Below are 11,956 nucleotides of genomic sequence, written 5' to 3' on the forward strand. Positions count from 1 at the left end.
GCTCCGACACAGTTCTATGAAGTGAGGACCCAGTAAAGATAACACACGGGTTATGATCAGATCCCCTTACTCTCACTGCCAGCCGCAGAGAGCCGATGACCATGGCGGCCGCTGGGACGGGCCGGCCGGCGCCGTCCAGTGTGGTTGGCGTTCCCTCCTCTGCCCAAATGTTCACTATCTGCTCGCTGGGTCCTTCCTCCAGGGCGATGATTCGGCCCTGGAAGCCCGGTTTCTCATACAGCAGCCAGCTGGACAAGAGGAGCATTGAAGAATCATTACACTTTCAAAAGTAATTGTTTCACGGACAGCAGCAGGAGACATCGCACAGCCGAGTGGACGACAAAGAGAACCACAGACACCCAGAGAGGGTCTGGTGGGATGTTCTGACACGAGGTGCTGAAGGACCCGTTCAGACAGACTCACTGATGCTGACTTTATGCAGCAGCTTTTAGTGACTCACACACGCAGGTTTACTGGATGCTAACAAAGAGCGTACCATCCTCTGATGACCCGCACTGAGATGACGGGCGACAGCGCCATCGCGGTGGCGTCCTGTACGTCACAGTGGAGTTCAAACTGCTGCCCTCCAAACTGAGCATGCTCGTGAATGACGATCTGGATGTGGGAAATAAACATTTCATTAGAATATGCAGCAGCAAACAATGTGTTAGTGACACAGAGCATCACACAAAAAGCAAGAACACGGCATTAATCATACCTTTCCAGGCCGTTTGTGGAAGCCTCTCACTGCAGGAGTCTGAAAGAAAAATATTTTGATTATGAACTTGAGCCGGTGCTTTAAGAAGTCTTCCAAAAAGAAGAGCTAACTTTATATGTTAAACCTCTTCAGAGGCAGATCATTTATAGAAGTAGGACACATTTATTTAAAATGAGTTTATTGTCCTAACTGAATCAACCATTCCCTTCACCGATCCATTTGAATCATTCACCCATAACGTTGAGCTATTTCAACACTGATCTGTTCCTTTGAACAGGTGCAACCGTCTGCACACTGCTTTCAGCTATCGGCCCTCTACACGGTCAGCTGTCTCATCTCTATGGCTTTACAGCTGCAACATGCAGCGACCGTCATGCAGAGGAGCCTGGTGGTTTTATGCAGGGAAGACCAGCGTGTTTAGCTTAATGAGCAGCGAAGCATCTTCCATAGGACTGTTCATCCAGTTCTCCTAAACATCCCACAGGAGCACCCCGAGGTACCAGTGCCTCTGTTGGAGAATCACTGAGGGACAAGTTAATGCAGCTTTAGGTTGAGAAAGTCACTAAAATAACGGTCTGGTGACGCAGGGATCCAGAAGAGAGGGATATAAACACTTGTGGTGCAGCAGGTTTGATGTTTCATCCAAACACCTTTTGCATAGTTTTGCTACATTTGCATTTTAATGCAAATGTTTGATTGTCACGTGATGGTTGAGATAAAGAAAGTCTCTCTGTGCAGAATTACACACGGAGGAAACGCTCCTTTATCCTGTTCTCACTTGCAAATGACTCACAACTTTGTTGCAACACCAGCACTACACAAAAGAGCAGGATATGAAAATGACACGTGTCACCATGGAAATACATGTGGAAATATCAACGCTCAGCTCAAACCCCAGTCAGGCCTGAGACTTGAGGTAATAACTATTTAAAAAGTGGAACAGAAACCAGACTGGTTGGACCTCATTTGACGTACTGAGACTCCTACCTTGGTCCTAGAAGTAGTCGGTCCCTTTGGAGGAGTCTGCTCGCGGGTGTTTCTGGCTGCAGGCCGTCCTGCAGGGCCCTCCAGGCCAGCATCCACATCAGATGTCCCCAATGTGGAGGCCTGCTCCATCACAGTCCCCTCGGGATTCACTTTAGTTTTGGTCATCTGTGCAGGGCCCCGGGAGCTCTCAGGAACAGATCGGTTCTTCTTGAGGTATTTCTCTAAATGATCCGGCAGCTTTATCTCCGGGAGTGGCTGAGGAGGAAGAGGAGGAGGAGGAGGAGAGGAGGGGTTGAGTGCTGACTCACTAACTGTACCTATACCACCACCCACAAGTGGGCCTTGAACCACACCCTTCAGACCCTTCTTATCTGCTTCAACTGCAGGCAAAGGTGAATCAACAACTCGCTGCTTCTGAAGCGAGTCCTGCTGGTTGGAACGTGTGCTTGTGGAGGTGGAGGCAGCTTCCTCTTTGCTCTTCCTGGAGGACCGAGGGGAATTCAGTAAGCTGGACAGGATGGACATCCTTCCGAGTCGTGACGTCAGCTTCCCAGGCTCTCCTCCATTGTCGTGTCCCTCTTCTTTGCCTGCTGCAGCGTTTGTTTCCTCATCGACTCCACTTCTTCCTTCCACCTCACCAAGTGAATTCAGTTGGTCTCTAGATGAGTCCGTAGCATTATCTTGTGCATGTTTCTCCAGGGTCCGTCCTTTCCTGTTAGCTGCTCTTAGTTTGACCACCATGGCTGGGGAAGGGTCCTTAAAACATTTGTCATAATGTCTTAAGCCGAACTGGAATTCTTCTGGATTAAACTGGTCCTCCTTTATGGCCGGCATGGCAAAGTTTGGAGAGAGGGACTTTTTACGAATATGTCTCTTTGGAGGTAGAGAGAAGGGAATGCTGCCCTCTTTAATGTTCCTGATGAAATCATTCAAGTCAGCGGGCTCAAGAGGTCGGTCCTCACTGGCTGAGGCCTTTAGTTTCCTTCTTATATGTTGCTTCTTCTGTTTTTGATGCTCCACATCTAACCAGCTGGATGGAGACGGTGCAGATGGTTCAGCTGTTGCAGAAGGAGACAAACTGTCATTGAGTGTTGGTTTTACAGGCTTTTGTGGTTCACTGAACTTTATGGTTTTCTCTAAAATATATTCTGACTCTTGCTTGGCATCCATCTTGGATCCCATCATCTGCTGATCCTCCTGCTTTGTTAATCTGTTTTCAATTTCAACGCCCTCTTTCTTGTCAGCCTTACTGGCTGCTTCTTCAGTTGTGAAAACAACTGTGTTAGCATTTGGGGCTTTGAAATCTGTGAGTTGATGAGTGGTTTCCACTGTTTTCAAATGTCCGTCTCTAATTGAGAGCTTCTGGTCCTTTTGGTTGCTAACTTTAGAGTTAGCATTCTCAATTGCAATCTCATTCACTGAACTCTTTATTGGGAAATCCTTAGTTTCAGTCTTCTCTTTAGCTCCTTTTGCACTCTGGGTTTGTGGGCTCACAACCTTTAGTTCCTGAGTTTGGCTTTCTGATACTTTCTTTGGTGTTTCTGTTGTCATTGGTGTCTCATTGACCAAAGTTTTAACTGATGAATCCTTTGTTTCAGTCTTCTCTTCAGCTTCCTTTGCACTGTGAGTTGTGGTGTTCAGCACCTTTGGTCCTTGAGTTTGGCTTTCTGATACTTTCTTTGGTATCTCCTTTACTAAACTCTTAACTGATGAATCCTTAGTTTCAGTCTTCTCTTTAGCTCCATCATCACTCTGGGTTGTGGTGCTCATGACCTTTAGTTCCTGAGTTTGGCTTTCTGATATCTTCTTTGGAGCTTCTGTTGTCATTGGTGTCTCATTGACCAATGTCTTAACTGATGAATCCTTTGGTTCAGTCTTCTCTTCAGCTCCATCATCACTCTGGGTTGTTGTACCTATAACTTTTAGTCCTAGAGTCCTTTTAGTCCTTTCTGATACCTTCTTTGGAGCTTCTGTTGTCATTGGTGTCTCTTTCACCAAACTCTTAACTGATGAATCATTTGTTTCACTCTGGGTTGTTGTACCTATAACCTTTGGTCCTTGAGTTTGGCTTTCTGATATCTTCTTTGGAGCTTCTGTTGTCATTGGTGTCTCATTTACCAACGTCTTAACTGATGAATCCTTAGTTTCAGTCTTTTCTTTAGCTCCATCATCACTCTGGGTTGTGGTGCTCACAACCTTTGGTCCTTGAGTTTGGCTTTCTGATATCTTCTTTGGAGCTGCGGTTGTCTTTGGTGTCTCTTTCAGCAAACTCTTAACTGATGAATCCTTTGGTTCAGTCTTCTCTTCAGCTCCATCATCACTCTGGGTTGTTGTACCTATAACTTTTAGTCCTAAAGTCCTTTTAGTCCTTTCTGATACCTTCTTTGGAGCTTCTGTTGTCATTGGTGCCTCATTTACCAAAGTCTTAACTGATGAATCCTTTGTTTCAGTCTTCTCTTTAGCTTCCTTTGCATTGTGAGTTGTGGTGTTCAGGCCCTTTGGTCCTTGAATTTGGCTTTCTGATACTTTCTTTGGTATCTCCTTTACCAAACTCTTAACTGATGAATCCTTAGTTTCAGTCTTCTCTTTAGCTCCATCATCACTCTGGGTTGTTTTACCTATGACCTTTGGTCCTTGAGTTTGGCTTTCTGATACCTTTTTTGGAGCTTCTGTTGTCATTGGTGTCTCATTGACCAAAGTTTTAACTGATGAATCCTTAGTTTCAGTCTTCTCTTCAGCTTCATTTGCACTCTGGGTTGTGGTGCTCATGACCTTTAGTTCCTGAGTTTGGCTTTCTGATATCTTCTTCGGAGCTTCTGTTGTCATTGGTGTCTCATTGACCAAAGTCTTAACTGATGAATCCTTTGTTCCAGTCTTCTCTTTAGCTCCATCATCACTCTGGGTTGTGGTGCTCATGACCTTTGGTCCTTGAGTTTGGCCTTCTGATACCTTCTTTGGTATCTCCTTTACCAAAGTCTTAACTGATGAATCCTTTGTTCCAGTCTTCTCTTTAGCTCCATCATCACTCTGGGTTGTGGTGCTCATGACCTTTGGTCCTTGAGTTTGGCTTTCTGATATCTTCTTTGGTATCTCCTTTACCAAAGTCTTAACTGATGAATCCTTTGTTCCAGTCTTCTCTTTAGCTCCATCATCACTCTGGGTTGTGGTGCTCATGACCTTTGGTCCTTGAGTTTGGCCTTCTGATACCTTCTTTGGTATCTCCTTTACCAAAGTCTTAACTGATGAATCCTTTGTTCCAGTCCTCTCTTTAGCGCCATCATCACTCTGGGTTGTTGTACCTATAACCTTTAGTCCTTGAGTTTGGCTTTCTGATACCTTTTTTGGAGCTTCTGTTCTTTCCAGTTCCTGTTTTAGTTCAGTATTTGGAAGAATGGATTCTGTTGATTGGCCTATATCTTGTGTGTTTATGTCCTCACGTTGATCTTTGATAATGTTGAGCCTCTGGTCTTGTTGGATGCTAGCTTTGCTGTTACCACTGATAACCAGAGTCTCATTGACCAAACTCTTAACTGATGAATCCTTTGTCTCAGTCTTCTCTTTAGCTCCATCATCACTCTGGGTTGTTTTACCTATAACCTTTGGTCCTTGAGTTTGGCTTTCTGATACTTTCTTTGGTGTCTCATTTACCAACGTCTTAACTGATGAATCCTTTGTTTCAGTCTTCTCTTTAGCTCCATCATCACTCTGGGTTGTGGTGCTCATGACCTTTGGTCCTTGAATTTGGCTTTCTGATACTTTCTTTGGTGTTTCTGATGTCATTGGTATCTCCTTTACTAAACTCTTAACTGATGAATCCTTAGTTTCAGTCTTTTCTTTAGCTCCATCATCACTCTGGGTTGTGGTGCTCACAACTTTTGGTCCTTGAGTTTGGCCTTCTGATACCTTCTTTGGAGCTGCGGTTGTCTTTGGTGTCTCAATTACCAAACTCTGAACTGGTGAATCCTTTGGTTCAGTCTTCTCTTCAGCTTCATTTGCACTCTGGGTTGTGGTGCTCATGACCTTTGGTCCTTGAGTTTGGCTTTCTGATATCTTCTTTGGTGTTTCTGTTGTCATTGGTGTCTCATTGACCAAAGTTTTAACTGATGAATCCTTTGTCTCAGTCTTCTCTTCAGCTTCCTTTGCACTGTGAGTTGTTGTGTTCAGGACCTTAGGTCCTTGAATTTGGCTTTCTGATACTTTCTTTGGTGTCTCATTTACTAAACTCTTAACTGATGAATCCTTAGTTTCAGTCTTCTCTTTAGCTCCATCATCACTCTGGGTTGTTGTACCTATGACCTTTGGTCCTTGAGTTTGGCTTTCTGATACTTTCTTTGGAGCTTCTGATGTCATTGGTGTCTCATTCACCAAACTCTTAACTGATGACTCCTTTGTCTCAGTCTTCTCTTCAGCACATTCAGCACTCTGGGTTTCACTGCTCACTGCTTTTCGATCTTGAGGTGTCTCCATCTGTAAAATGTGTCTTTCTGTTGTCGTCTCTGGAGCTTTTTCTGTCACTGGTTTCTGATCTATGTCAACATTTGGACATTTAGATTCTGCTGATCGACAAGCCTTTTCCTCTGCTTTCCTCTTTTTAACATCCTCATCTCGGTCTCTTGCAATCAAGCTGTTCTGTTCCTCGTGTCTCATAACTTCAGAGTCAGTGGTCTCATTTAACATTTCATTTGGTAAATTCTGTATCAATAAGTCCTTTGTTTCACTTTCTTCTTCAGTAGTAGTTTTAGTGGCTTTTAGTTCTGGTGTTGGACTTTTCTTTTCAACAGCAGCATGTTTGTCCTCCTGATATGCTTCTGTGTCTCTGGCCATCTGATCTTTGGCAATAGGTACTTTGGGTTCCAGGTCATTCGTCATGGTTTGTGTCTTCAGCTGCTGATCTGTTTCCTTATTACCACTCTTTGCATTTTCTTTTGAGACGATCTCACATTCCTGCTTTGTATCGGTCACACTGGCTGTATTTTCATGAAGTGCCCTTCTTGCTGGCTGTGTCTTCTTCTCTTCCAGGGCATCCCCACCTCCCACCTGAGATCTCTCCTCCGAGGCCGGCTGTGAACATGCCTCCCCTGATGATGAATCTATCGGCCTCTGTGTTTTTGTCACTTCTTTCTCTGCTTCATCCTTGATAGTTGTGCCGTTTAGCTTCTCTTTGCAACTGTCTTGTGAGTCAGTGCTTTCCACCGCTGTGTCGTCCAGCTTTTCAGTTGATTTGGACTTTTTCTTCTGTCTTTCTAATTCTCCTGCCAGTAAAAGAGCCTCTTTGTCCAGCTGATTTTCAACATTCTTGGGCAATTCACAAACAGTCTCAGTCTGTGTTTGGATGTTTAAAGCCTCAGCTGATTTCCTGCTACTTTTCTCCTCTACTTCAACATCTTGTACTAAATCTCTGCTTAATTTGGGCAACCCATCATTTTTAATAAGGACATTTGTTGTTTGATCCTCCAATAACTCTTTTGGCTGCTCTATGTTGGGCAAGCTAGCGTCACCTGAAACATCAACAGAAGTGGCTGGAAGGCCATCGGTTGGCTCAGCATCTTGGTGTTTTGATGCAGGAAGATCATTTCTGCAATTATATTCCTCAGCAGTGACCTTGTTTGCTTCTTTAAGGGAAACACTACCGGGCAAAACAGCTTCCTGATCAGAGGGGGTCATGATGTCACAGAGACTGCTTTCAACCGGTTTGGCAGGCGTATCAGTTACATCCTCATTGAGCTCTGCGAGGCCTCTCTCCTGGATGGAGTCTGCGTCGCTGTTACTCAACATCTGTGTGGAATCTAAAATGTCTTTCTCTTTTGTTTCTTCTGGACAAATCTTTGTTGAAATCAACGTTTCTTGTTCCTGTGTGTTGTTGTCACTTTGACTCTGAGACTCAGTTTGTGTTGGTTGTTTGGTCTCAAGCCGGCCATCACCCTCATCCTTCACCTCAGTAACCAGCGGCTCAGATGGACTTGGCTTGTCAACTTCACTGCTCGGCAGTACCTGAGCCCCGGGGCCTGAAACCGGTGAACCGTTTCCTTGACTGTTTTCCAAAACAGTAGCATTGTTGTTTTGTGTTCGATGGACTTTTGAAATCTCCTTAGTTGCCGGACCGGTTATGCTCTCTTGTGATCCCTTTGTCTCATTTCCTTTCAGCTGGTTCTCACTGTTACTGGGCTGATTCTCTGTGAGTTGCATTACTTGCTCCTGTCCCTTTGCAGACAGAGACTTGACTTTCAGGATGTCACCACCGGCATTGTCCTCCACTTCATCTGCTCTGACACTCTCAGATGCTGCGACGGTCGTCTCCGTGTTGCTGTCCTGATTCGAGTCTTCCCGTTTAGATGTGGATGTGGATGCAGAATCCTCAGTCGATGAAAGTTTTCTGGATTTTTCTGTGTTGGAGCTCCTCTGGCCTCTTGTAGGAAGCTTGCTGCCAGAGGATGGAGGATCTGCAGGATCCTTTACTGGACTTGTATGGTGCTTGATGTTGTCGCTCTGCTTGGGCAGCCTCGATGAGACATTGTTGTCTTGCTTGGTTGTGGCGGGTGTGTCTCTCTCCTCATGGCTCATGCTGCTCTTAGAGAGGAGTTTGGATGGTCTGGTCGCCAGCATGCTCCCTGTTCAAAACACACAGACAGTTTTAAGACAACGACACAATCTCCATTGACAATAAATGTCCTCACCTTAAAGGAGTAGTTCGACATCATTTGCTTTCTTGTGTGGAAAATATGAAACTGGAGCCAAGAGTTGCTGGTTAGCTAGTTAGCTTAGCTTCAGGTGGGGGTCTGGCTCTGCCGAGTCTGCCCAAAGGTAACAAAATGTGGCAACCAGCATCTCTAAAGTGCTCAAATTAGTACATAGTCACATATATATCATGCTTGTTTAAGTCCAAAAAATATATGTTGTTGTCTTACAAGAGGATGTGTGTGTGGGACTATTTATTTTTTAACTAAATACATAACACACAAGAAATACCATGTTAATCAGTGAGCTGAAGAGGTGCTGGCAGGTAATAGTGTTGTTTTGACACTGCTAAGCTACATCCATATGTACTGCACAGATGTGAGAGGAAAAAACAATCTGAGCAAATTTACCAAAATGTCAAACAATTCCTTTAAAATGTGAACAATTTCTGAACCTTAAAGTGAGCAACCAGCATGTTTGATTAAATGAGTCAACAGCGCCGGAGCCGAGCGGCCCGCAGCACCTGGGGGTCGGCCCGCAGCACCTGGGGGTCGACCATTGGCACCTGGGGGTCGACCCGCAGCACCTGGGGGTCGGCCAGCAGCACCTGGGGGTCGACCCGCAGCACCTGGGGGTCGACCCGCAGCACCTGGGGGTCGACCAGCAGCACCTGGGGGTCGGCCCGCAGCACCTGGGGGTCGGCCAGCAGCACCTGGGGGTCGACCCGCAGCACCTGGGGGTCGACCAGCAGCACCTGGGGGTCGGCCCGCAGCACCTGGGGGTCGACCAGCAGCACCTGGGGGTCGACCAGCAGCACCTGGGGGTCGGCCCGCAGCACCTGGGGGTCGGCCCGCAGCACCTGGGGGTCGACCAGCAGCACCTGGGGGTCGGCCCGCAGCACATGGGGGTCGGCCCGCAGCACCTGGGGGTCGACCAGCAGCACCTGGGGGTCGGCCCGCCGTACCTTTCTTGGGGCTTCCGGGCGTCGCACCACTGGGTCTCTCTCCAGGAGTCACTTCCCTCTGCTCCGGACTCGGCTTCTGGGTGGTGCTGGATCTGTCTGGACCCGCCGGACCGGATGTTGTTCTCTTTTCGTTGGTGCCACTTTGAGTCGCCTCGTCGCTGCACTTTCTCATCGGCGATGAAACGGGCAGCCGGCTCTTTGATGCCAAGCAGGCGTTTTCCTCCAGACGTGTTTGCCCTTGTTGTCTGGCGGCCTCCCTGCCCGCCGGCCGTCCTGCTGGCACACTGCGCTCCTCGTTCTGCACACCATTCACCGGCTGAGCAGAGTCACTCTTCTCGTCCGCTTTCTCCTTAACCAGCTTTGTTCCCGTCTTGTGTGATACTTTAGTGGGAGAAACATCTCCTGAGGGAGCTTTCTCTTCAAAACTCTGTTTCCTGGCAGCGTTGGTGGCAGCGAGTGGCGACTTCAACGCGTCTTTGCTTCTGGGTTGTTTCTGCGGTTTGGACCCAGAGGCGTCGGCCACTGAGGGTTTATCTGCGGTCACTGGTGATTTCACATCAGAATCTGAACCTGCCCTTTTGGGGATTTTAGACTTTGAACTTGAGGGACCGCTGCTCTGTTCCTTTGATGTTGGGAGCAGAGGAACTGCTTTATCGCTGTGTGGGGGCAGAGCACTGGTTCCCCCCCTCGTGCTCTCTGTGGATGCCTTCGCCTTCGTTGTGACATTTCTGGTCCTGCTGCCAGCTGCTGAGGTCGAGCTCTTCGCTCCAGCGGCGGTGGTGTTGTCTGCTGCTTTCAGCCCTGGTGTGCAGGCTGCAGCCCGGCCGCCGCCTCGGCCTCTGGACCCAGAAGCCTTTGCTCTGTCCATGTCTGGAGTTAAAGAGCCGTCATTAACGTCCTCTGAGTCCGTTTGTCCCTGAACTACGAGCTCAGGAGTGCTGGAGTCAGAGCGCCTTGACTCGTCTGTACCGGGATCAAAGACGGCTTCAAGGCCGGCTTCCTGTTGCACATTGTTGTTCTGGAGGTGTGGTAGCCTGAAGGGAGAAGGGGGGGAGGGGGGGAGGGAGAGAGAGAGGGAGGGAGAGAGGGAGAGAGAGGGAGAGAGAGAGAGTGAGGAAAAAAAAGACATTAACATGAATATTTTAGAATAACCACAAACAAAATGAGTAAATAAGGAACATCGAGTACGTTTCATTTTGGATGGAGTTTAAAACTGAGGACTAGTTTGTCGATAGTCTTGAGAAACTCTCCTCATGTTTCCTCAGTCAGACCAGGAGATTATTAACACTCTTCCATCTGGACAGCAAACATGTTGCATTCTTTCACCAATACATTCCTTTAAAATCTCCCTGCAGAAGCTCTGAAGCTGTAAATCTCAAGTCCTGAGGGAGCAGCTCCTCTAAAAGCACCACCTGCATGAAAGCTTTCACTATACGCTTGTGTCTCTGTGTGACCGTGTCACCCTGAAGTCAAACAAAGTAGTCGCCCGTCAGGGTTTGTAATGACAAACTAATGAGAGAATATCCACCATGAGCACACAGCAACGCTCCAACGACCAGGAGGCTTCACTATTCCACCACTTCTGTTCACTAGGTAACACATGCATGAAGGCTCATTCGCAGCGCTTCATATGAACAGGTCTGTACCAGATGGACCGAGCATGAATACTTCATGTCTGCATTGTTCTGCTCTGGGACAATGGGGCTCGGCAGCGTGGAGCTCCGGTTGCATGCCGTCTCTTTAGCGGGATCAAAGGGGCCGTTAAACCACAGAAGCAGACAGATACTCACGCTTCCCCTCGCGCTGCGTCCCGAGCCTTCGTCGTTGGATCGGTGCTGCGCTCCTCTGCCGCTGGCTCCGGGGTCACCAGCACCCTGTGGGCGAACACCTTGCTTTTCGAGGGCAGGTTCACCGTCTTGCGAGTGACCCGAATGTCTCTGCGTTTCTCCTTGAGGGAACCTCGCTTGGAGCCGGCGTCGGGATCTCGCGGCTGCGGTGCGCTCGCCTGGAACTCCCCTGCAGCCGGCGCCGAGGAGCCGGCGGACGGTGGCAGGCTGCCACCGGACTCTGAGGGGGAGGGGCTGCGAGGGAGCGCGTCGTCCTCTGGAATCACTGTGACAGGTATCGCCAGCACGGGAGGCGAGTCCGCTCTGCAGCCTCCCTCCTCTTGTTTCCTCGCGTCCCTCCCTTTCTGCCCCTCCTCCTCCGGCCCCAGGTACGTTTCTACCCATATTGCTTTGTGGAGATCGCCTCGGCCCGCTGGCTCGCTCTCGGGTGAAGGGCTCAAGGGCGTGGCGGTGTCTCCCCAGGAGAACACCTGACCCCTCCTCTTGATCTCCATGCCCACGTCCGGAGAGCCGCCTCCTTCCTGTGGGGAGGAGGCGAGGAGCGAGGAGGACTGAGAGCCTAAAGTGATCCCTCTCAGCGCGCTGCTGTGCCCCTTCTCGCCCGCTTTCACGGAGGCCTTCTTTGATGCTAAGCTAATGGAGGTTAAGTTGGGGGACTTTGGGGCCTCGGCCCTCTTGGAGAGGGAGATGTTCGTCGTGGACAGCGTGGTGGGGCCGACGGTCCGGTCCTCGCCGGACCCCTTTGTGCTCTTGCGTGTGTTTTCA

General features: G+C 48.4%; 2 protein-coding genes across 2 annotated transcripts in view; both read right to left on the reverse strand.

Moving 5' to 3' along the window:
* LOC137803298 (beta/gamma crystallin domain-containing protein 1-like) overlaps window positions 1–4,828 on the reverse strand; it is a 13,482-nt gene extending 8,654 nt beyond the window's left edge. The window contains exons 1-4 of the mRNA XM_068601603.1: window positions 1,706–4,828; window positions 719–757; window positions 497–615; window positions 71–248 (exon numbers count right to left, since the gene is read on the reverse strand). Of these exons, the coding sequence (XP_068457704.1) occupies window positions 71–248; window positions 497–615; window positions 719–757; window positions 1,706–4,750 (3,381 nt within the window). The 5' untranslated portion in view covers window positions 4,751–4,828. The remainder of the gene's footprint in view (window positions 1–70; window positions 249–496; window positions 616–718; window positions 758–1,705) is intronic.
* A 3-nt stretch (window positions 4,829–4,831) lies between these two features.
* LOC137803295 (enolase-phosphatase E1-like) lies at window positions 4,832–11,309 on the reverse strand (the record flags this gene model as incomplete). Its single annotated transcript, XM_068601599.1, has 3 exons — window positions 11,135–11,309; window positions 9,345–10,378; window positions 4,832–8,313 (listed from the first exon to the last, which is right to left on the reverse strand). Coding segments are annotated over exons 2-3 (4,350 nt in total), but the record flags the coding sequence as incomplete, so codon positions are not given.
* Window positions 11,310–11,956: the final 647 nt, after the last annotated feature.

The sequence above is a fragment of the Clinocottus analis genome, unplaced genomic scaffold (genome assembly GCF_023055335.1).
Source record: "Clinocottus analis isolate CAN_PGR_092001 unplaced genomic scaffold, fCliAna1.0.p SCAF_52, whole genome shotgun sequence".
Taxonomy (NCBI): Eukaryota; Metazoa; Chordata; class Actinopteri; order Perciformes; family Cottidae; genus Clinocottus; species Clinocottus analis.